Source organism: Vanessa cardui, chromosome Z (genome assembly GCF_905220365.1).
Source record: "Vanessa cardui chromosome Z, ilVanCard2.1, whole genome shotgun sequence".
NCBI lineage: Eukaryota > Metazoa > Arthropoda > Insecta > Lepidoptera > Nymphalidae > Vanessa > Vanessa cardui.
The window spans coordinates 8479617-8507303 of NC_061154.1; the positions used below are offsets into that span (position 1 = coordinate 8479617).

The 27687-nt window shown below is 31.4% G+C and overlaps 1 protein-coding gene across 6 annotated transcripts in view; it reads right to left on the bottom strand.

Moving 5' to 3' along the window:
* LOC124543221 (glucose transporter type 1) overlaps positions 1-27687 on the bottom strand; it is a 41548-nt gene extending 13861 nt beyond the window's left edge. For 4 of the 6 annotated variants that reach the window (XM_047121352.1, XM_047121353.1, XM_047121348.1 and 1 more), the window contains exons 1-4: positions 27395-27687; positions 7712-7772; positions 7523-7624; positions 6055-6151 (exon numbers count right to left, since the gene is read on the bottom strand). In XM_047121352.1, coding sequence (XP_046977308.1) covers positions 6055-6151; positions 7523-7610 — 185 coding nt within the window. In that variant the 5' untranslated portion in view covers positions 7611-7624; positions 7712-7772; positions 27395-27687. Of the gene's footprint in view, positions 1-6054; positions 6152-7522; positions 7625-7711; positions 7773-8780; positions 8916-27394 lie in introns of those variants that run through there. The other 2 variants (XM_047121349.1, XM_047121354.1) reach the window with 2 other exon arrangements.

The following is a 27687-nucleotide window of genomic DNA, read 5'->3' on the forward strand; positions in this document are numbered from 1 at the left end:
AAAATCTAATTCCAAATAATTCTCCTGATCAATAGTTGATGATCATAATAATAATTTACATAATAAATATAATGATAATAATGATTTTATTTAATCTGTTCGATAAAAATACAGTCCAACTAATCACATAGCTTTTGTATTTATTTTCAGTTTACCTTTTTATATATGTCCTTTGTGTTAAGACTTTGGTTACATAATCCATCTGCTTTAATGACATTCTTTAATGTCGTTGAAAGTACTATTAAATTCATGAATGAAATTATACTGTTGAAGTTCTTAAAAATACGTTTGATAAATAAATAGTTTTTAGTATAAACTAATTCACCCGTTTAAAAGCAATTTAGGACTATATGAAATCCGTTTTGAGAGGGATATGTGTAAACATTTTACATAGTTTTCACGGTATGACAAATAGGATTTAAACCTATACCGCAGATTCAAAATTTTAAATAAAATGCTGATATAAAATTCGGAAAAATATTGAATATACAAAGTATGGAATAACGTGCCAAAAACATTAAAGTGCAAAAAAGCTTAACCTATACAATAAGCTTAAAAAAGAAGTACAAACTACATTCAGGATTATCATACTACAGATTTATTTGTAAACTGACGAGGTATATCAGTTCTTTAAAAAAAACGTACAGGAATCAAACAAGGAAATGAAAAATATTTTCGATGTATTGTCAGCTAGGCGTAGCGTAGCGTAGCCCCGCGCTACATGAGCTCTACGCCTACAGAAAGGCGGAATGTTTGTTGAATCTAAAGTTTAATGGTGGTTTTTATTTAATTTGACTCGTAAACAAAATAAGCTTCGATTAAACGATAAAATTACTATTCAACATACAACTAAAATATTAATTTTGTTACAAATCCTATGTATGTATATAGAATATATATATATTTATGATATATTTGTTTATTCGATTTCGGTTGTGGTGGAAATTATCAAGAGAATAGCTTTATGCGAATAAGGGAAAGTGCTACTACTGTATGGCTTAAAATAGATGCACTCTCTGTTACTCCTCTTATAATCCGATGAGACTCTAATCCGACACGTCCGGAGAGCTCCCGCTCAGGACCAAAGGCTTAGTGTGTTTTATATTCTTATAAAATAATAAGATGTACTATTTTGAATAAAATATAAAAAAGTACTTCCAGCTCAAGGAACTGAAACCTCTTATCTATATATAAATGGTTTAAAGTAAAGTAACAGCCTGTAAATTTCCCACTGCTGGGATAAGGCCTCCTCTTCCATTAAGGAGAGGGTTTGGAACATATTCCAACACGCTGTTCCAATTCGGGTTGGTGGAATGCACATGTGGCAAAATTTAGATGAAATTAGACATATGCAAGTTTCCTCACGATGTTTTCCTTCACAACCGAGCACGAGATGAATTATAAATACAAATTAAGCACATATATATAGTGGTGCTTGTTTGGATGTGAACCCGCAATCATTGGTTAAGATGCACGCGTTCTAACCACTGGGCCATCTCAACAATATGAAGAAATATCCGTACTATTTTTTTTACAATTTAACAACAAAGACTTGCAACTTGGAAATAGCTTTACGGTGAAAAGTAATACATTAGCTAATGGCGGTCACTTGTGTATGTCGTGAACAATCTAGCAGTACAATAGCACTTAAAATAGATCTCGTAGTTTATAAAGAGATGTAATATTCTTCCTCGACAATTTCTTCTCGAATAAGACTTGTTCACACTTATGCTGTCAAATGGAAAATGTTTAAGCGACGTTATTCTCGATCATTTTATTACTTAAAGTTAAAAATATTTCATAGTTACAAGCCTTATGAGTCTGTGTATTAATAAGTCTGTATAATTAAAAAGTGAATATAATCAAAAGTCATTCTTTTGCATATTATAAAGCTGTCAGTAAGTCAGAGGAGTTAAATTTTAATTTTCGACGTTTCGTGATATCCGTCGCCCGGAGTAGAAAGTTGAGCACAAAAGACTTTTGCAAGTAATTAATCTTTTAGCCAGTATATCCGCTCCGAATACTTGATTCAGTAGAATATAATATTCGTGTAATATCATTCTATTTGCAGATGACAAAATACTTAATTAAATGTATGTACTGATTAAAATGTAAGCAAAAATCCATGTAATTATGACCGAATAATGGGAATATATTAAGCAAATACTTTGAACGTCATATAAATATATTCAGTTAAAGATATAGCTTTACGGTGATTGTGGTGGTAAGATCTATGCAAGCCGTAGGAATTAATGGTATCAAAGATAAAATAGCGTTTTTTGTTTAAATAAAAAAAGACACTCAAAATGAGTATGAATTATATTGATAATGTTTGTAGTTTAATATTTCTGAAGTTCTAAAATCGACATTGTTTTTAGTACCATGTTTTGCTAGAAAAGCGTCTGGACCAACCCCTTTTTGTTCGACTAGAACCCCTACACCGTTGTACTCGTAATTGGCTGTTTCAATTGAAGTACGTGTGTCATGTTTTATATACCAGCATTTTTCGACATGAATAATGAAACCACAGTAAATCCGCCTAGCTGCAGTGTAAACTATTTAAACACTTAATGTATTGAATAAGTTTTAAGAAGTCTAATCTCCTGTTATACGTAGCTAACTCTTTACTTTACTGGGTTCAATAAATTTGAAACTGTTTAAAATATGAAGGCTTACTACTAGTAAGCGAGCGAAATTTATCGATAAATTTTAAATCAAGCAAAGCAATTTGGCTATTATTTTCAAAGTATTATAATACAAATATGTGCGCGACATTTAGGACGCACATAGAAAACTGTACAAGCTACTCAAAATTATATATTTGTAAGAAATTCTATAATTTATAGATATCGATGTGGATATTCACTCGATAGGTACAATACAAATAAATTATTTTATAAACAGTAAACTGTTCAGATTAACGATACTTATAAAAGAAATGTTGTTGTTGTTGTTGTTGTTGTAAACAAAAGTACTAAGCAAAAGTTATATTTTTAACAGAATCTGCAAAAAGAATTATAAATAAACATTGCTGATATTTAACAAATATGTTTGTTAAAAATGCATTTTTAAAAAAAAATGACTACCAGGTTAGATACATAATAATATATATTTTTGATATGAGTTGTATTTAAACGCAATATATAACAGTCGTTACAGTAATTTATTATGATCCGTATGTTCTTTTATTTTCTCTATTATAATTTAAACCCATAGAAATAGTAAACGAATAAAATTATTTAATTCGATGATCTAAATTTATACGATGTTTTATATCGATTAGCTTGACTGTAGTAGTTGTGCACACACATACGCAGTAACACGCACACAAATTCAAAAATAACAGTATTACTATTTAAACCTAACTACCAACAATTAACACATATACTTCATACATTGAGGACATAAATAAATATGTACAAATCAAAATTAAAATAGCTACTGTACAAATCATGACCGCGTGGTATGGTGGCAAGAATGCTATCAGCATTTCCCCGTTGAACCGCAATTCCGATTCTCTGAGCGAAAAATAAACCAGACCTCCTGTCACCATCGGAGGCAATAAGACGGGTGTTACATTACCTATATAACACGGTTTATAATGTACAAACTTGACAACACGGATTTGTATACTCAAAAATATTTTTATTTCATTATTAAAATTACTATCATCATTCCATAGTATAAAACAAAGTCGCTTACCGCTGTTTGCCCCTATGTATGCTTAGATCTTTAAAATTACGAAACGGATTTTGGTGAGGTTTTTTCATAATAGACAGGAAAGAAGGTTTTTGTATATACATAATATATGGACAATAAAGTAAATAAACACTGATAATTTTAGAAGTTTCTAATACAATGAACGTAAATAAACACATTTTTGTGCTTACATTGCAAATGCTGGCTGAATCTTAACTAAGATCAAAATAATATTCTACATTGTACACCTTGAACTGGTCTTCAAAACAGTCCGAAACAGTAACACATCTATCTCTTAGGGATAATCCACAATAAGCATTTTTTACCCTTTACTTGTTACGAGAATAATGGCTTATTTACTTATTTTCGAAGCGATTTTAAGCAACACAACATTAATCCTTATCCAATGAAGTACCTTAAATGCATTATGCATTTAACATAGACCAATTTTAACAACACATTGTTTGAATGAATATTTTCAGAGCTATTACGGATTGAAAGGGCAGGGACATAGCGGTTTATATTGTTTAGCGACTGAAAAACTGTGAATGTTGTAAGACATTCTGTAGTATATTCAGTATCATCATTGCACCAGTCCGAAACTTAAACATATAAATATGCAATATGATAATTTACGACAAATGAATTAGATTTGTTTAAGGTATCATTATTGATTCAGCAATAAAGTCATTTCAATAAATACATACCATAAATCGTATATGTACATAGATGTATTAATACATATGTACGTACCAGGTCAAAAAATCTGAAAATAACATTGTCAAATTGAAATCTGGCGCCTTATAACGTATTCAATTATGAATGTAATTTTAATTTTTTTTACAAGCCAATATTGAGCTTTCAAGTATTGGACCATACGGTTCCAAGTGAGATATTAAAATTCCTATAGAAAAGCCTATACATTTTTAATTTTTCATTTAAAAAATACCTCAAAGTACAGTTATCAGTTTGTATAATTTCGATCGTCGAATGTCTTTGTTGCATTTTAAAATGTTGTAAAACATATACAATTGTTCACAAAATAGTCACTATAGCATTTTCATACAAAGGAATCGATTGGTCCCCGTGGGGATGGTTTGTTTAAAATAAAATGAGTATATACTTATATTAATAAAAACAAAAAGCGCATTCATGTAATAAAACTATTCGTGTACCCGATGGGAAATTGTAAGACCGAAAAAACTGTAAAATTTTAAACATTATTTAGGTGCAAAAGCAACTTATTACTCATTTTGTTGAAATGTTTAATTCTATTTGTTAGAATAATCGCTATATCGACAAACTAAGGCCTTCGCGGGCAGCTAAAAAGAACTGATTGAAATTTGCTATAGAGATAGATAATAGTCTGGAATAATTATACATAGGACACATAATTTTATCCCTAACAGCAACCAGCCTCTACCCTCACGAGCGGGCGAATCCGTAGACAGAAATAGATAAGTATGTACATGAATAGGCTAGTAGGTGCACATAAGTAAAAAAGTAAATATCTAAGTAATATTGACATATTTATAATATAATATACACTATTTTATATTCAAATAAATATTGATAATAAGTTTTTAAAAATGTACATGATCGATGCAACGGTTTTCATTTATTTCATAAAGATAAAACCGCAATATCGTAATTAAAAACACTGAGTGTACATTAAACAAAGACTACAAAAAAGTAAACAGTTAACATTAACGGAATGTATAGTAAATTGATGTGTGAATTAATACTTCGATCAATTTTGGGAAACATTACATGATTGAAGAGATTTCTCGAATATCCGGATACAATATTTGTTTGAAATGCATTCATTAATCTGACGGCTTACGTGGTATTAAAATGCACTTTTGTTATTAAAATGTCATACAAAATGTTTTAAATAACAGAAATGAAATTCATTTTTAATAAGTGCTATGAAATATTTAAAAACACATGACGTCAACACACATGCAAGCAGTTGTTCTTACGCAGTGGTCTATTTGATTTTTTTACAAATTAGTGTCGGTTTGAAAATGAAATTGAAACTTCAAGGTGGAACTTGGTGCTCGACTGACTTTGTAACAGCAATAGGTAATAACTCTATGGCCATTGAATCTAATGTTTGTAACAGTACGGTGAGTTATGGTCCGATGTCATGAAGTAAGGGAGACTAGATAATGATTACGGTACCGCGATTTGCATCTTAATAATATCTGCAATACAAGATATTTGGGATGCCAAGCCAAGGTGAAAATGTACAGACAAATCGACACTTAGATAATTGTGAATCGACTATGCAATAAAGCCAGTAGTAAAGGCGGAAAGCTAATTTCTTTCACATGTCTCTAGGGTCACACGTACCTAAGTAGAAGTTCCCTGAGAGTCGCCTCGTCCTCCTCCGCCGGCGCATATCGTGTCAGCTTGGCGCCGGCCTCCCGGCCCACATGATCAGGTAGCGCTGTATCAAAACTCCTCGTTTATTCTCCTATCTGCAGTCCCCACTAAACTCTTTTATCTCTTTTGATTTATCGTTCTTAGCTCACTCAAAAAACTAATTTTATGACCTATAGATATGTTTTATTTGTTGCGTGTTTACATTACCCAAATTAAAACAACCCTTTTGCCTCGTGCCTTTTCTATATCATTAGAGTTTTATAAATTTATTTATATTCAGCATATTTTCCAGTTTTTATGCAAGACAGCTGATGTTGGAACATTGCAGTCCATCACTGGAGTACTCATTCGCTCTTGGTACATACAATTCTTCATTGATTTTCTGCTCGTTAAAGGCAAGTATTGTTAGAATACAATTGGATTTTGTGTTTTTTACCCTTGTACAGCATAAAATCGAACCAATAAATGCCGTCACCGTACTGCCAATTAGTAACAATGGCCAATAGAAGCGAATCCCAAATAAACATTGATATTTATGAAAACAAGATTAAAATTTTCAACAGAAAATGTGATTGAAGTTTTAATATAATAACTATGAGTAAAACAAAGAGTTTTTAACATAATCCTGTAAAACATAAATAACACGATTGCCGTTGTTTACTGAAATAAATTAATTATAGGTATTACTTATGTCCATTTCACTAATGTACTATATAATTCCATATTATTTATTGTGTTACTTAACGTGTGAAGCTTAATGTGAAAGTTCAAATTTATGTATTATTTAGCATCGACGTAGCACGATCATAAAACACCATATGTACATTTAATGCAGACCAGAAAATTTTTAGCTTATTAATTACACTTTTGTAATAGAGAATATAACGTATCCAATAATAATCTCGTGTAATGGGTGAAGTTCAAGCTTGATAAGAACTGTAGACATATGATTTTGGTAAGGTTAAGATAGTTAGTGGCTTGTTTTATCAATGTATGCAAAATAGTCCATGGATCGGAGAATATTATGATGTTTTAATAAAAAAGGTCCGGTTGTCTAATCAAATACCTCATCATTTACACATCTTTTAACAAAAGACGTCGTTTGTATATGTGTGAGTATTGGAGTTCAACTCACTTCCCTTATTTATTTTTTTAACGTCATCTTAAATGTTGTATTTGTAGTGGTTGTACTGTTTGATATCCGTTTATGGATATTATCGAAGTTCTATTAATATAAACAAATAAACATGACATTCGAAATAAAAAACAAACGATACATAATTATCTATATGTATATATACTAATATATATAGGAAGAGAAACGGATGGGCTGTTTGTAAGCGAATTGAAAACAGTTTTTTGATTCTACATAACAGCGTACAACGCTACATAAATATTGTCAATGACATGTTTCGATAAATTGAATGAAGCTTACCTGAAATTTGATCTATGGGTGAGTAAAGCGGGGGCTCTTCCCCGCCGGCGTGCTGATGCTCGAGCAGACGGTGGCACGACTGTCTCATGAGCGCTCCCGACACTATTCGATAAAAAATAACCATTAATAATACAAACCTTAAACGCTACACAGGTAACCTTTTTATGCGTTTAAGGAAACAAACATTACCTTTAATCTAGTTATTGTCATTTGACTACGACCGAGGGCAGTCTAATCGACGACATTGTGCCTGTAACAATCGAAATCGTTTATTCGTTAAACATATATTCATTGTAAAACTTTCAATGTTGCCTTTAACGATAAATAATAAATGTACTTCATTGCATCGCCTTAATTACCGCTACCAGTACACTGATATCATTAATAGAGCAGAGAGAAATGTAGGACGGAAATATTATTTCCGACGCTGACTATATTTCTTTTTATTATAACTTTTCTCATAAATAGTAGCGTTAGTACGAGTAAACCTACATTAGCTCGCATGAGAATGAGAACTAATATAAATATAAATTGTTTTTATCATTTTTAATGGTATACCTTATCTGCGCTACCCACTGCATTTATTGTATTACACGTTTTGGTTATTCTATATAAAAGCGGATTTATAATAGCGCTTCATATTCCGTGGAGTTTTATTACGTGGAATGTTCCCTACGTCCGTAATCGGAACGTGTATGATATACGAATATGTTTTAAATTATTTGTTTATTTAGTGCAGCCTAATGAATGCAATTCTGATAAGGGATTCAACGAAGTTTAAATTTGTATTAATTGATTCCTGCTAAGTAAGAATCGCAATTATAGTTTGAATGGAAATGAAAGCGAATGAGGATCGAATAATCAATTTTAAAGAAATTTGCCTTTTACATTCGAACTTTTTTGGCCGACTCTGAGGGCCCTCGGCTTCAAATAATCACCGTTAGTTGAAGGGAACCTGGCTTGTTTCCAACTCTTAAGTTCACTTGTTACGCAGTCCGACTATTGAATTTGTCATTTCCTATTTTATTTATCGTTTCACGTTAGAAATAATCACAATAAGAAAAATAAACAATAAGTTATCACGGAGCAAAATTAACAAAAGACACAAAAAGAAGACATCATTATATATAACATCGAGTATACGTAACTGTAGAAATTTAAAATAAGATAAATAAACAACTATAAACAAATCGATATTCATACAATTTTATTGTAAGATAATTCTATGCAAATTTCTATTTCTAAAATAAATACTTACTTGACAGAAAGGATCATCTTCTTAAGCTAAATCTGTGAGTATGTATACAGCCGCTTTATTTTAACTATGAATAGCTTGTCAGCTCTTCGTGGAATATAAGCTTGCTCCAGTGACTAAACGATGCGTCTGTTTTACCGGAGCCACAGAAGGATAGTGACGGGAGCCTCAAGCCCCAAACGGAACCGCGCATGCGAGCTACTACCCCAGGCCAGCTTAAAACAATCTTAGTTTATGCATATTTGCTATATCCCAGTCAATACGGAACAGATTTTTATAAAATTACCTTAATTTCAAATGAATAATGAAAAAAAAATCTAGGAAAATATGAAACTTTATTCAAACCTTCAAATGATAAATATTCAAAGTAATGTCTTTGTCTCATCGAGGCATACAAAAATAACCTTCAGTACTTGTTGTACGATAATTATTAGTGACGGTCTCATACTGTTATAATATTTAATGAGCTAGGTTCATGTTAGACAGTTAAAATACTTAGGTATAATAAATTAAATTTTACAAAACTGATTGCGATTAAATAAACTGACATTTAAGAATATTAGCTAACCTTTTTGTTGGTAACTAGAATCGTAAAATTCAATGTAAATTCTATTTTAAGTTAAGAGCGTTGAAGTCTTTGAAAATCGGTATGGAATTTTAGAAAAGGTCAATATGTTTTACTTGCTCATAAAGTTATTTATTTTGTTAATAACGTAGCAAAATTATTTTGCCAATATGTGCCAATCGTGCCACTGAATCGACTTTTGTGTTAGAACATTTAGTAAGCTTAGCTTTTTTCTAAATCAAATATGAATATTTAAGTATCGTTATAATTTTGATATTTTTTATATATATATTCGGAATTATCTTATTATATTATAGAAGCTGCCGTAGGAGGAAATCTCATCAGTGACTTATACATGTTTTATTATATTGCGCTCTTTATGTGACAATACCTTTATGTAACAACTGTGGACATGCATTTTTTACATGTTTGCCGAGGTCGGTACGATCGTGCTACGGACGAGGCCGCTACGTAGCAAACACAGCATGATACGTGTTTTCCAACCACTGGCAACAGATTATACAATGCAAAATTTAATTCGATAATTTAAAGCTATCATTTAAATGCTAACATAGATTATACTTTATTGATTCAATGCATTTCAATTACTCATAATCCTATTTTAACCCTCCATTTAAACTTTAAGCTTTAACCAGAATTGGGGACAATTGCCCAAGGCGTAAGGATCAGACCTACGACTTTTACATAGCTTGGCGGCCCAAAAACCATTGTGCAACTGACGCTTCCTATAATAATAAAACAGTTTTAACATATTAAGTATGTTAAAAATGTTGCCACATGACTAAGTGACTTCTGAGCGCTTTACGTTTAAAAGAAATTCAGCATTACAAACAATTACTAAGTAGTTAATTGCTCATTTGAATAATCTTGTATTAGGAGCGAATGCTGTTCAATGCATTTTTGTCACTAAAATATTCATTAGCTAACAACGTTAAACGATTTTGTTTTATAAAAAATGTACCTGTAAAACAAAATGTAATCGCATTTTGGTTTTTTCATTGTGGCAATTATCAGTTAAATAGATCTAAGATTAGTACGAAAGTAAATTGTCTATGACCTTATAGAGAAATCAACACTTGTTTACTTAAAAAGAACACATATAGGTCAAGGGAGTTTGTGAAAGAGGTAACGTTTATTCTTTCATAAGCACTTTAACAGTTTCAAAGTATGGAGAGCAGAATACCCTAAAATACTTTTATAAAAAACTTCTAGAAAAGGTAATTTAGCAGAGGTTAAGAGTCAATGTAGATATTTTGTATCCAAGAATAGCCTAGTGTTCGATACGTAACTAGAAATGATTGCCTTTGAGAAATCGATACCTATCATTGGTCCAGATGGAGCGCACTTGCGTCATAGAGTTTGTTACTTATTTTTATAATTCATTTCCTCTCAGCGAAACCTTTGCGACTATTTCATACGAAGTTTTTAAAGAGCACCACTTTGCTTTTTAACTCGATCACTTAGAGCGGGTATACTTTCACTTCCTTTGACTAATATATTAAATAAGCTTGAATTCACTCTGAATTTGTCTCCAAACAGATTTAATTTCGTGATCAAAGCAATATGTTATAGAAATGCGAATATCAATATCATGTTATAAAAATATCAGACTACATTTATGTCGGATTGAAATTTCGTTCTCGTCCGTTGCTTAGCGTACGCTCATGTTATACTAACATTGACTTTATATAAATATGAAGTAATAAAAATCTGTAAACAAATTACATAGTAGCTAATATCAAAGGTGCAAGCAAAATGAACAAAACTTTTTTAATCTACATTGTGAGCAGTGCAAGCGGGCGCTCGGTTTGTCCGAAGGCCGTCCGCGGCTAGTGCCGAGACTACAAAGCATCAAAGAGAATGTTTAATTTAATTAACGACTATTTAGTGTCGAAGCATACTTTCGATAATTAACTGATAGAGTAAATATTAGGCGCTAAAACTTTATATTCGAAAGTGTTTAAGCGTAACAAATTGTCTCATACTTTAGAGACAATCGAAAGCAATTGACCAGGGCGCGATTAAAATGTGAACTAAAATTCACAAGATCGCTGGACCCAAATATTATCTAGTTTTACACACACTATATATTAAAAATAATTTAAATTAATTCACGACTAAAATATATGAAGCAAGAACTTAATTTATATATTTTCTAAAATATCTTTATCCCGAGGATACCTCATGAACTATTAATTAATTTATCTAACATATTAACTTTACTCCTAGTAGCCTTCTAATAGGTAGGTAATTATGATATTATGACATCAAATTAGTAAATAGCCTCTTAATTGTAGCACTGGAAGCTGGTAACTCGATGACGTGTTATCCAACAACTAAGCTATTTTATTACGTGTCTTCCATGTTGAAAACAGAATTTTCTTAATATATTTGATAAATATTTTACATTCGTGCAATTTCAAAGTTGAGCGTATAAAGAGGAATTCAAAAACGTTGTGTACATTTATCTACTCTAAAAGCTTTAAGAACCCTCTGAGCTGCATCGTCGCTTATTTTTTTCATTTAGAGCCGTAATACAGACTAAATAAATAAATAGTAAAGATTTGAATATTTATGACTATTACATAAAATTAATGTAAATGTTTAGATGATAGTTTAATTTTCAGGAGAGCATTACATTTTTAATTTATGATTTTGTTAAATAATTCACACGTAAATTCAAACGTCCGTATTTACATCCATATTAAATTATTGTAATTTATGTATTTCAACGTCATTAAAAATTAAATATTTTGCTTCAATAATTATTTCTATGAATACGTTAACGTAAATTAACCAGATTTAGAGTAGGAACAACAACTAGGTACTATGGAGATCATCCGCTTAGCTCGTGTGATGTTTTCGTTTTCTGAAAGCTCGTCCTCCGTGCGAAGTGCTCTATTTTATGACCGAATTTAATTGTTGTTTGAACACGCTCGGTCATACCAATCGACAAATGGAATAGAACTATTCGATAAAAAGTGCAGTTTTTTCAGTCGTCTGCTGTTTTTTTAGTGGATAGGTAAGATTTAGTTATGCCACTTAGATATACCCGATTATTTTATTTAAATAAAATATTTTGAAATATAAAATAGGTTAGTAATATAATAATAGACAATATATTATGTATGCCCAACGATGACGATATTATTTCTCTTCATTCAGTAAGCTTCTTGTTTTTGCTTTCTAGTAGAATTTTATTTTAAGTTCTGCAGAAATGGTAAATAGATCTCTTGAAACAAAAAGTTTAATACCGCCCACAAAGGAGAAACATAATCCGGATTTAATAATGAATGTGGATGTACTAAAAATATATAAATACTTTTATTTTACGGAAAATTGATGATAGTCTGTTTGTCTATGAATGATGAATCCCAGAAGAAAAAAAGAAAGAAAAAAGAACACAAGAAACTTTATTTTCAATTTGACTCGAAAAATCACAGATGCGTGCATACGAGTGGTTGATACTTCTTAATAATTTAAATACTTTATATACGACAAATACACAAAAATACTATTGGACAGTAAGGATATTTGTCGGAAACCCAATCTACAGGCAAATCCACAGCTATAGTACACAGCAAGTACTAGGTATGTTATTGGGAGTTGGAATTTTTTACATAGGAACACAACAACTCATGGTGGAATGTGGAGGTCTCAAAGATACGTCCTGGCTACTAAATATTAGCGGATACCTCTAATCGTGATTAGCAATAACGCTGCACAGATATGGTCACATGTCAGATACTGTGATATTGGAAAAATGTACTTTTCAACTGAAAAAGTTCGGGGAGAAGATATTGATTGCCTCATTATAAAAGATTTCACCAGAGTTGAGGTTCTCAATACCCTAAGCACTTGAGGTCAAGTGCCTCAGTGCCTGTTAGACAGACCAGCATCTGGAGCTTTTTGGCTATTTTGGAAACCAAACAGAAAGCTTTTTCTTCAACGGGTCACCTCACATTTTAAGCAATTTACTGACCACTCATTGAATGTCTTTTGAAGACATTAATATTTCAGAAAGTACCTCCGCAAGATCGCTAAGAGAGAGCTGAGTTCAATGCAAAAAGCACGGGGTGAATTTTTTGCGGTCACCAAACCTTAAATCTATGCCAGCTAGGTACAGTATTGCCACGGTCAGGTGAATGGGGAAGTAGAGTGGGACGACGAAGTTTCGACGAGAACCACAATATAATGACGACTTAAGGGCAACGGCCAGTTTCATTGCACGAGAATAATGGGATCCTCGGGCTTAAGCAGCGTACCCAAGCTGCCTGACACGTATTCCTACTCAAAACTTCCACAATAGTGGAGCGGAGGTACGCCCTGGTAGGTTTCTAAAATTATTTGTCAAAGTTTGGAAAGTGGTCAATCTCTATTGACCACGTCAAAGTAATGAGCTACACCTACCTCATATCAAAAGATACGAAACATACGATAAAACGTACTGTATCCATACAATCCATTAAATTATAGAAAATGTGGAACTACTACACTACAAGTAATAATGAACATGTTTTATAAATGTTGAACTAAGTATATAGATTAGATAGATCCGTCCGAGAGGCTTTGTCGAAAATTGAATAATCTGATTTGAATTCAATTCGTAAAGCTTGACTGTCCCTATCCCTTCATTTTCGTGCGTCATTCACTTTAACTTGACATCAATTTGCATAGGATATGCTCTTTCGGTGTAACTATATGGGACAAATTCGTTCCATGTTAATAAAATTACACTATTATATAGTTTTCAGATTTAGTTCGATATGCGTATATTCCATAACTATATGTTCAGTTTACGTTTACTTAAAAGCAGATAATTAAGTATGCAAATGAATATTATTTAAATAATTTTTTGACGATTATCGGGTTGACTGCGGGTTTGAGATCGCGCTAAGCCGTTCATCCATAAAGCCACGAACATATGATTGTTATCGTTTATTATATAACTCGGGATATAATAGCGAATCCTTTTAATAGTTGTTCTTTGTCATATATACGTTAGTGGATATCAAATTTTTTAATAATAGTCCAAGATTAATTTTTATAGTGAGGTAGCATACTCTAAAGGTACTCTAATAAGTGACTAACTTACTGAATGGCATACAAGATACATAAGATTTTATTAGTATAAATTTACGCCAACATAATTCTCTTATGAAAGTGACCTGAAAATATCAATAGCATAATAACCTCTCAATCCTAACCTTAAAATAGTATTTATTTAAACTTGAACAAATGAAGATGCAAAACGAGCTTGAAGACTTAATAAGCAGGACGCTTGTTTCGTATTTATCTTACGTGCGTAGGATTGAAGGAAAATACAAACACTATTTTTAACTTCAATTGAGATAATATCCACAATTCCTCTTCTAGTGAATAGAGCTGTCAACAACAATTAAAATAAGTTTTTAATTAAAAATAAACTAGTTTAATATTAAATTCAATACTTAATATTAATAATCTTGATACCGGTAAGCGCACTTACGAGAAACCTAAAACACGTAGACCTAAATCAAATGTATACCATTGAAAAAAAAGTCACAACAGAGTTCAGGTAGGCTTTTCCGATACATTTATCTTAATGATACAATAAAAAGGGCTCTTGGCACTACCGATTTTCCAGTTCTTATTGAGCTCCGAGGAATCAGTCGTTATGTTGGCAAGACACCTGATGAACTGACGTTGTTACTTGGGAAAGAGGACGGGCTCTAGTTTGGAACACTGCCTTTGTTGATAGGCTGGACTTATCAGAAGGAAATAATCTTCATAGCTGGATTTGTCGCGGGATATGCTAAAGCGAAAAAACGATCCAAATATTAATTTATTATTCCAAATTATGTTATTTAGCCATATGCAGTTGCTCTATCTTAATAGGTAAGTAGTACTTGTCAAATATAAAACATATAACCGATATTTATAATAGTTTTTGATATTAGAAGTAGAAAAACACAGTCGAACATCTATTGTTACTGATTGCCAGTTTTATCTTTTCAGATCTAACCGAGAAAGAACGCGTTCAATCCGTATAGCTGAAATGAAGCTGTGCAGCCTCCACAAAGATGTCAGATTTACACGGCTTTGAGTGTTCCGGTTTAACTCCGCCTTTCCGTCAATAAACAGTCGATTTTGCGGCTGATTGATTTAGTTGAAAGTTGCATTTTTAAACTTATAAATAACACCAACAGCCTGTAAATTTCCCCACTGCTGGCCTAAAAGCCTCCTCTCTCAATGCGGTTTGGTGGAATACACATGTGGCAGGATTTCTATAAATTTTAAAACATGCAGGTTTCCTCGCGATGTTTTCCTTCACATCCGAGCACGTGATGAATTATAAACACAAATTAAGCACATGAATAGGTACTCAGTAGTGCATGCCTTCGAACTCCAAACTTCGAACTCAAATTTATCGGTTAAGATGCACTCGTTCTATCCACTGGGCCATCTCGCCTCTAAAGATTTAAAAGTCGAATGCTTGTAACCCAATCACGCTCCAAGGAATGAACGGCCTCTAATGAAATTCAGTATCTATATACGTCTCGAGAAATAGCAAAGCAAGCGGGTAGCCTATATTATTTATTTACTTTCAAGAATACATCAATATATTTTATAGCACTTAGCATAATACATATTGCAATTGAAAACTCATAATAATATAAATACATACTATATATCTATATTTGAATTATCTGATACTCATTTAGAACAATTACCTTTTGGTTATAAAATAATAGAGTTTCAACGATGTTCCTAAATTTTGCTCAGTTCGCTGAAATCTATGGGATACACTAAAACGTCACGTCATATACTCGTATACAAATCACAAATAGGATAATTCTGCAAATACGTGCCTAGACTCATTTATTATTATACGGTGAATTCTGTTGTGAATTTACTAATTTTGCTCGTGTATATTGACTTATTTGCGTAACTAAGCCGGCTGATTAAAAGCCAATTCATCACAACAGCTATATCCAATTATACAAAACATTTCTAGCTGCAGTCTGTGATATATAAATTATACATGTATATATTATATGCATTTTATTTACAAAAATCGACTTTAAGTACGAAAATATAACTTTATGAACATTTTCAGATGTTTATAGTACTCGATAATCCTTTTCCAATAAAGTATTTTTAAGGAATAAATTTGAAATATAATAAAATAAAAAAAAAGAATTAATGATAAGTATATATTTTATGTATTATCTAAATAAATATAATTTAAATGTGATTGACTGATGGACATAGTGATCTATCAACGCACAGTCCAAATCAATGGACGGATCGGACTGAAATTTAGCATGTAGTCGCTAAGAAAGGATTTTGATAAATTCCACCCTTAAGGGGATAAAATAGGGATGAAACTTTGTATAAATCTTTTTAGATTTTCGACTGATTGAACTGAAAATAATAAGAAAGTTTGAGCATCTCTTGTCGCTTATTTAATCCCCCAAGGTACTCCAAGACTACTTTTTTACTTAACATATTGCCTTACATGACAACCAACACTCTAAAACGGAGCGAAGCCACGGGCGATTACTAGTCAAATATAAGTTTGAAGTTTCAACCTGTGATCAATGTGAAATCACATGAATGAAGCGTCACTTACGAATAAGATTAATAATGTTTCTTGAACATGAGCGATGAAAAATCGTTCACGATTTTGCTATGCTAGAACTCTTCATGCGCTTTTCTCTTGTGGCCGTTTACATCGTGATAATAATAGACCAGACATTTTAGCCATGCTCGAATTCGAGCGTTGAAGTCGAGACTAGCACTATTGTTTTGACTACTGGATATATTCCTCGGGCTATAGACGCATACATGTCTCGACCTGTCTAAACACTGTGTAGGCGATATTCCCAATGTTGATACCAGCGTAGCATAAATCGCTCTGTACTGATTTTGTCCGAGGCTCGCCTTTCATCGTGATCTATATTTTCGAGAGTGAATTCCAGCCGATGCACAACAATATTTTTGACGAACTTCTATACAGACATATATTTGTCAAAAATTAATATTTATAATTAATATTATAGTGCACCGGCATAAGACAATTTAATTATATACAATTAGTAAATCTAATGCTACTTCTAGTTTTATATTCTTTATGAATTGAAGAGTCAGCTTAGCAAATAATCTGCTCTGCCAGTCTGACAATCTGATCATGTGACCACAATCTTGTGAGTATGGATGCTTAGAAAATACATCCAGGCGTCTCCACTCTGTACGCACACTAGTTGATAATTACTTTGAGCTCGACTATGCGCTTAATGCACAATTTAGTTTATTTCGATTATTAAATGAAACAAGTTTATAATATTGACTTGAATTTTATCAAAATTTCAAAAATATTTGTTTCTGTTTTCACTTGTTCAAGACTATTTGTTTTATTGATTCATTGAACGCTATAGAAAAATTATATTCGTACTGTGTTCAAGATATCATATCATCGTTTTTTTTACGGTAATACTATCGGCGTGTATTAGAATGAGTGACGCTCGTACCTATAAACTGTCTTAGTGTGCGTCCCACGATTTATTGTAAGAGTATAGTCAGCAAAAATAATATTACTTTTTTAGACATAGTTCATTAAAAAAAAAATTGAGGGCGCGCTTTGAAGAGTAAATAGATTTTATATGATGAGGCAAACGTAAACGAGTAAATATAAATAAACTACAATATAAATCTAGTCGCTTACTCATTAACATTATATCTCCTCTTTTTTTTAAAATTTTCGAAGCTCCGAGTTTATTGGTATAGTATATCCGTACGTAGGATATATGTATATCCTTGCAACAATTTTCTGAACAAAGATTCCTTTTTTTAATAGTTAAAAGCTCAAATCTCAGAAGAAATGCCTTCTAACAATTAAGTAAAAATACCGTAGTTTTAGAACTCCGCCGCATATTATAATATACGATAATTATCGTTAGGCAAACAGAATGGCAAAATTCATACGATTATTATAGATACGCGATTTTCTAGGAGAATATTCGTTTCCTCTTGAAAGGTCAAATTCGCACTGTTTTGCTTTACTAGGAAATATATAATTTCATAGCAACAGCTGCTCGCATGCGTAAAACTCTTCTTGTGTAACTTTGGCTTTAGTACCGACCATGGGTTGGTAGATTAAGGTTTTTTTAAAATAAGGTTTTCTCTGTGATTATATAAGAAAATGATTCTTTACGAGTATTTGTTTGATTTTGGCGAGTCCCTTTTTTTGGGATCAATTTTTCATTTCTTTACTCATAAGATTATATAGGGCGTTTTTTCAATAGATACCCTTAATTTAGCTGGTCCTCTGTCCTAAAGCTTAACATTAGACATGCTAGTAATCTTACGCAAAGGTTGTTAGGTACACAAATAATCAACGTCTGTTCCTTGCTATTATTATAGTTACTAAAAAAAAAAAGGTTTTTGATATTGCGATCGAATGGATGAAAAATATAATCAATAAATAGCATTTGCCAATATACAATAGTTACGTGATAGATTAATTTTCCAGAACGCTATTCCTACAATGTATCATGAATCTATTCCTAAATAATTGCACCAATATAAAAAGAGTAAAATAAATTATAATTAAAAAAAAAATGTATCAATCACATGAATCACGAAGTAAGGGTCGTTACACTGAAAAAACACAGTCATAAACATCAAAGACAATAGTATGATTGAGGTAGGAATAGTTTTTGTGCTGGTTTATCTCAATATATACAAATATCGCACTGATTCGATCACTCATAAGGTTTTACTTCCGTAAATACATGCACTTTGCAGTTTTCTTTACGATGTTTTCCTTGGCATGAGGTATCTTATACAACAATCAGCGCTTCTTCGGTTTTGGACACTGTAACTCGAAAAGTCAAGCACCTTGAATAAGATACACAACTTATCTCCACTATGTCTTTATGCACACATACATATTTATAAGCGAGTATAGCTATTGAAGATGTGAACATTCCTAAATAAATGTTTTCGTTTTATATTATTTATATAATATATTAAAGTGTGTGTGTGTTTTTAACGTATAATGTATAAAACATTTCAGCTCCAAAATGCGATAAAGTTATTTATATCAAAAGATTTCCATTTTTTCAGACCCTTAGTTGTGATAAATTTAAAACAAATATAACAAGGTTTTATATAACGGTTCTTGAAACAAGTATATTTCGCCGTGATTTGTATCAAATCACAAAGCACGTAAGTACCTTTGAAGCGAACACGAGACAATCCGTTTGTTTTACTATTTTATTTTATTTTTATTTATTTTTTGTAATATTGTCATTTAACCATTCCGTAAATTGATAATTGATAAAATTATACCATTAAAAGTGTAATTAAATCACTTCAATGATGTTTTAGTAAACAGATATTATGTTATTAACGCGCAAAAAGTGAAGACTAGAAAACGTCCTAATTGGGATTTGTCTTCAGTCGTTTTCACGTAGCAATACGTTACAATATACCATAATTACGTAGTAATACGTTTTGCGTAATTAAAACATCTAGTTATCCCTTTTACCTATTGTTTTTATCAAGCTATCCTTTTTACTTTTAACGAAAGGTAAAATAAAATAAAATAAACGGTCCCCGGCGCGGCACACTCTTTTTCTGTTGTTTAGTATGGATATAACATATCTGTTTATTAGAATATCATTGTATCACTTAAAATGTTTGAGCAATGAGCAAAGCGGGTAGTAAGTACCAAAAATATTTAAAGAGGCATTAAATAGTCTACAATTAAAAACATAAAATTAAATATCGGTTTCAATTAAAAAAAGTCGAATCAAATTAGGACAGTCGGTGTTTTTTGTAAGTTATGACTTCGTTAAAAAGGAAATTTTAGCTACACTTACAATTCATTTAGGTACATAGGTGCTTGGAAAACATTATATGAAAATATGTATATTATAATAATTATAGTCAGAAACATAAAAGTAATAAAAATACTTTCATAAATAACACAATATTTTTTAAAATCAACTCTAAGATTTTATAGAGAGTGAAAAATTGCATTGCAAACTCATTGAATCGGTGATTAAACACTTTGTAATTAATTAAAAGCGTTCAGGTTTCTAGTAAAATGTTTATGTAAATTTAGATTCAGTTTCTATTTTTTCATTTTTATAATGAATTCAAATGAATGATTTCATAGTAACTGAAATCAAATAGATTACAAAAATATTTTATTGTTATACAATTGTTTATTGAAGCTAAAATTGATATAATACGGATAATACACGGCCCATCATATTCAAATGTTTTAATATATATAAAAATGTATGTGTGTATAAAAAACTTCATTATTAAAATCAAAATTAATATAATCAGTTCAATTGAAAAAAATACAAAAATAATTTTTAATTTGTTATTTCAAAATAGATTGACTGTCACAACTGAACAGAACTGAACAATGTCAAAAAATTCTTTTAGGTCTATTCAATTACAAGACTTGATCAAGACGCAATTGAAACTAAAGTTAATAATAAGTTTGTTAGCTACATGACAAAAGATCAACCGAAAGAAAGTAAAAATTATATTTATTAACTATCAGTAACGAATCATCGAATGAAACTAGCTTTTCTATTGTCTATTGCAAGAAAAATGTTTAAAGAGATTTTTTCTGTATATTTTATTAATTACCTGTTACCAAGGTAAATTCATTATAAGATATCTTGTGCCGTAAATATCCCAATGATTGAAGCTTATTTGATCGCGACGCTGTATTATATCTACAAGCAAGAAGTAAGTTAAAACAGAATCCATAAAAGTCAGCTTTTTGAACTATCGATCTTTTGTGGGTTGAAGACATGCATCTTAATGCATTATACCCACGGGGCTACCTCGACTCTTTCTCGGGTTTCAAAAGATATATCTTTATGAAAACACAGAAATAATATTACTTTTAGCTAAACATTTTACTAAAACAATATAACAATTAATAAATATTAAATAAAGTTCACAATTTGGATTTAATTTTGTGTTGCAATGTGAGATGTTTTAATTACAGATATAATTAATAAAAATACAGCTTAAAATTAATTTTACCGTGCAGGTCTGTATTTGAGTTACCGTTAAACTGTCATGTTACTGTCAGGCTTACTTAAATTACAATGGCGGTTTTAATTCCAACTTTTCAATAAAGAAATTTATACCTTAAAACTTTATTAATTGTATGCATTGTATTTGTATGCAAAGTAATTCCTTACACTTCTTCGTTAAAGCGAATTCAATGAGAGTACCTAACTTTGCAAGACTCAATATTGATCTTGATTTTTTGACGTTATAAACCAGACCACTGCCCTGTGGCATTAATTAATAATCAACGCAATGTACGCTATTTTTCATATTAAATAAAGTCTTGCCTCTTGATACACAATTGCCTATATTCATAATACATTAAATAACAGTAACGAGTTATTAATTCTCAAAACATCAGGGTTAAGTTTGGTTAGATAAAATAAAACTATTTATATTTTCAATTTAAGCGACATGAGTAAAACAAACGCCAATATAATCTGTGCACTGGTTTCGTGCACTATTACCAACGAACTTCTAACATGTAGGCTGTATTTTTTATTTCAATACATGGGATATGTATCTAAAAAACTATATTTGAAATATGAAACTTAAATGGTATCAGTTGACCGTTAGTTTTACTAAAAAAATCTCATGTTTTTCGTTTGCCGGTTCCACGTCGGTCCGGTTTTTTTTCTCCCTGAACACGGATTTTTTTACCTATAATCAAGTTACGTTCGGCATACAAAACGTCGGTACAAAATATTTTTTAAAATAGGTTTGCGAAACCAATATTAACTCAACGAATCGGATTGCAGCACTTGATTTATATTTAGAAAATTTGTATTCATTGTTTTTGTTTTTCGTTCGTAGTTATTATCTTTGTTGAGTAAAAATCAATATTTTTTATACCGAATAATTTAGATTTTGACTATCAACGCTGGTATCATGACTCAACTTTAAGTCTCGACACTAGTAGTGTAGTGATTATACGTTTATAAAATATACTTACATTCAATAACTGACGCAATGTGCGATAACTTTCACTACAACTTGAATTTCACAGGAATTACTTTACAGATTTAAAGTTTTAGAAAATTAAACAAATATATTTTTGCTTTGCAAACTTACTTAACTTCATCTCAGAATCTAAATTTTTTACTGTGCAGTAGGAAGACTAGTAAGATTGAACACATAAATCTCAGAAGCTGTACAATGCAAATTTTAATTATTATATTTGCTTCTGCACTAAAACTGTTTCATCATTTTATAATACATACAAAATTGTATCCATTGGCCTTGTTCTTATGATACAACCATGTATTACTAAGATAATTCGAGCTGGTAAGATCGTATCATATATGTATATTGAATTCTGTAACAACAATAATTAAAAATACTGAAAGCGTTGATAAGATAGTATTCTTATATAAAATCTGTATATAATATTATCTTTTCAAGTTCATCTCCGACGACATCTTGATTCAGAGTTATTAAAGTAACTTCGCATTATGCAAAATAGGATTAAAAACTTCAAGAAGTGAACTCATTACCACGAACTTTGAAGCCTATATTTCAAAAGAAGGAGATTAAAATTAAAATGGTCATTGAAGTTGCTCTAAGACACTGCGAATTTTGTCCAAAGTTGAATTGCAAATAAAATAGGAAAACATAATTTTCCTTTTATTTGAATTCATCATTATACGCTTATAAGGGATAGCAACAGGCAGGGTTAAATCAGGTTACTATCAGGCAGTCCATTTTCCAATTCTTCTCTTGTGGACTTAGGCTCTATCAAAAATTAAATCCATTCCTCGTACTACAAACCGACATCAAGCCTAAGATTTCATGGTCCGGCTATTACATGTAATGACCCAACCATTGCTGACTCCGGAAGACCAACCAGATGACAATTACATGAGTGTGTATAAGAGGAGGATACAAAGGTGCACAAAGCTCTATCGAGTAAGAACTACAAAAAATATGAAGTTTCGTTTTTCCATGCAGATTTTAATTATTACAGAGAATGTCATAAAATTATATTCCTTTAAAAATGACAAAATATCATCAAAAAGTCACTACAGTGAGTTTGTTTGTATTTGTAAAGCACGCACTGCACTTTCAAAGCGTTCGCGGTACCGCGTCCTGTTCTCTCAGCGGCGGAGTAGACTCTCGCCGGAGATCACTCAAGCGTTTGTTACGTTATTGTGTTATGTGAAACATTACTAATTCACAGCTTTTTCAATTAAACAAACCATGCATTTTGACGTTATTTATCGTTACCAAATTAGTATTCTAGTAATATTAGTAAAATATAGGTATTTCAAATAGAGGTACTTCTACAATCATTAATATTTTTTTACCAATAGGTTATTGTTATGATAAGTATAAATATAACTTAATCTACGATTGAGTGCTACATTAATCTTACCTATCTTTCATAATTAAGACAGCTTTACCATTTTTAATAACTAAATCACATTTTATGACTTCATTAGAAAACATGAACTTTGTGGATACTATTATTTTTTTAATATATTTTTATTATGTACATTAACTTTGCGGAAGAAATGAACTAAATTATGAACTTTAATAAAGAACCTATACCTGCTTCACCTATATACATACCTACCTACTATTTTTAATTACAATTTTTCCGTGGTGGATATTTTGGCTTATTATTTTTAGCTCATTTTCGTTCCGGATTTAGAATCACAAAACATTTACATGAGTTCTTTCAGCTTATGTATAACGGTGACTAATGCAATTATACCTATACCTTCGTTACATGCTGTTTAGTCTAAATATCGAGATGTAAAGAAAACATTCCAGACATGAGTTTTTTATCTATACTAATATTATAAAGAAAAAACTTTGTTTGTTTGTAATAAATAGGCTCAAAAACTACTGGACCGATATAAAAAAAAAAATTCACCATTCGAAAGTTATGTATATTATCCACGAGTAACGAAGGCTATATTTATTGCTAGAAAAGACAAGGAATCCTTACTAAAACTTAAGTAACGTAACCCAAAAAGTTAGGTAGTTAGTTAGTTGTCCACCCGTGCGAAGCTGGGACGGGCCGCCATGAGTCATGATATTAAACGTGTTCTGATCTGTATAATATTATTAACCCTTATGATGTTTTCAGTAAACAAAACAAAATTCGTTCAAAACTTGGTCACGAGGATAATGAAAATATCAGCAGACCTTAATGCTTATATGTAAAGAACGTCTCAATGTAGCTGTTAAACAACCAGCACTTAACCCGCGGGTTGAGTCAAGCGCCTACTTACTAAAGTCAAGTCACCTACTTAAGTGGCGTTAAGATGTAATTTTTAATAAATTTATGGATCGATTTGCGACATTATTTTTTTAAGCTGCGGTGCATGTACTCGTGAGAAAATGGACAAGTTTTGTGTTAACTAAACTATATTAAAAAATATTTACTTATTGTATAATTGTTGGTTACTTTCTGAGGAAATTGTAATAGTTGTGAATAGAAAGTGTAACTATTTAAATTTTTGCACAGTAAATATCTTATTTGTTATAATAATTTTGATTTGTAGTTTTGGTAAATTATAATATTTAATAATTGCTTAATGTATTCAAACTTTTAAATAGTTACGATATTACTACATTAGATGAAATTCATGAATACTGCCAGTAGGCCGACCCCACCCTCTCTCTACACAAATTGCATGAATCCGGTGTCCATAAATATTCTTGACTAAGTAGTTTGTAGCATAGTCTTATAATATATAGTAATGCTTTTTATTTGTATTTATTGATATAGAGCCTCTTTCATTCTATTGAGATGAAAATTTTAATAATTTGCTACTAAAGTTAGATAGCTTAAACTAAAAGTCAATGTACATAAATATGACTCAATTAGTGGCTTTTAATTTTGCGTACCTTTTTTTTATTTGACACTTATTGACAAACGTATTTATATGAAGATTTTTTTTGGAGAACATCAGTTTTCCTTTTTTATTTATACGTGTGATTTTGAGTTTGTTTAATGAAATGTTCTTGTATTCTATTATTAATAGGAAAAAAAATATTAATATATACATTTTATATACCAGGGGTAGCCCTGTATAAATATACCTCGGATATATTTTATCAAAACAATGTTTACAGTAAATAGTGTAATATAGCGAAGATTATTAATTAGTGAAAAAATAGAACCATAAATCTTTATAGCATTTTAGATAGTGACAGAAATGTATTTCCATGAAACAATTCATTCGTAAGGAATTTACCAAAACTTCGTCATGCCTTGATGCCTACCGAGGTGCCCCCTTGCGTGCGCATGCCTACTGCGCGCTTTCTAAGAATTCTATATAAGCCGTAAGATAAGAACCTAAATTATTAAAATATAAATGCGTTTAATAAGAAAACCGGAAGAGAAATTCCGAGTTGAGGTGTTCAGTGTATTAACCGAAAAGTGAGCTGCCTTCAATACATCCACATCTACGTAACCAGATAGTTTCGTGTGCATTTTAATTAATATGGTGATAAATAATACCTAATCATGAGAGGTTGATAGGTTACAATTGTTTATTATTCACCCTAAATAAAACAAATAATTAAAAGTAATTTAACAGAAAGATAAAATCTACATAACAAGCTTACTTGTTCGAATCCTTAAATATTATACGATGTTTTATTTATACATACATATATTATAGACCACAGTAATCGTGTATCATAGTAAATCGCACTAACTTTGAGTTTGTCAAGTAAATTTAGTTTATTATTTATTTATCTATTATTGCATATTAATGCATTTCATTTAGAATGAGAAAAATATATTGATTAAAACTTTATAATATCTTTAAAAGCTTCTACAATGTAGCTGTTAAGTTGTTGAGAACAATGACCTACTTTCATTTACATGTCAAGACAATTATAATTTTCCATGAACGAACATAATAATTAACTATGCAGAGTGAATCCTCATTATTCTCATAATAGAGCTAATTTACGATTCAACAAATTTACAGTGCTATTTGAATTTACTAAAGTCCAACATCATTGATGCTCGAATATAAGTATATATTCATCTCAAGCGCGGCGGTAAAGAGAAATATCAGTAAGGAAACCTGCATGAGTCAAAATTTGTATTCACCCAAGCCCAGAGAAGTGGTAAGGTTGAATAATGTCCATATCTGTTTGCGTGAAGGCCTTTGTCCAGTCGTGGGACTCTAATGGGCGGTTACTTCACTATACCAAAGCAGATCATTACAATTATTTACAAAAACTGGTTAAATAAAACACGCGATTTATTTAAATATTTAATAAGATTCTATACTTCTGAATATAAATGTTAAACTTCAAAATATAATATAACATTCGCAAAGCTTTTTTAAATTGATTTTTTTGGTTTCTTTCTGGTCTAATAGGTGAAGGTCGTCTTTATTGATTTTTCTTTACGATATTTTTTTTCTGAGAGTAAACATTCCCATTAATTAAGTGTGAATTCGCCTAATAATTTAAGGCATTCGCAAGTAAATGTAAAAAAACGCATAAGCACACGCAAAGCAAATAACATTGAACAATAATTTAAAAAATAAGAATTGGAAGTATTTGCAACATTTTTGACTTTACTAAATCTCGATCCCATTAATAGTCGATGTAACATCTATCAGGATGTAGCTGCCCTTGATTGTTTTAAACATATATTAGTATACACTATAATATCTTTGAAATGTATATCGTCGCAGATACGATTTATTAACAAGTTTTTCATATTGACGGACATCTTCCATCTCTTTCTGTTGGTCTCCTTCTCTCTTTCTACTGACTTTTGCGATATCGACGGCCGCACTTACATAAACGAATCTATGTCACAGAAGCGGGCGGAATACTGCAATACCGAACACATGTCTACGATTGACCATTGTAACTGGTTCCTCTGTAGTTATGAATGACCAAACATTAAGTAACGTGATTACTTTTAACTTTTGAAACAACTTCATGCTAACGATGTACGTACCTGGCGGTGGTGTCTATGATGTTAGATCGTACAGCAGCGAACGAGTGTAAGCAGGTCGCAAGGTCGCCCCTCCTCATCTACCTTCACGATTAGCTGAAGCTCATCGCAGACCCGGGGCCACCGTCACCGATTGATTTTTTTAACGCGATCTGGACACACATGGAGGAACGACCTAGACCCGGCGGCGGCGGGGAGGCGTACACGTAGGTCTGTCGAGGCCGCCGAGCGCGACCGCGGCACTCGCGCGTTTAATCCTAGTCTAATTTCGGTCGATGCGATGGCGGAGGAGACTC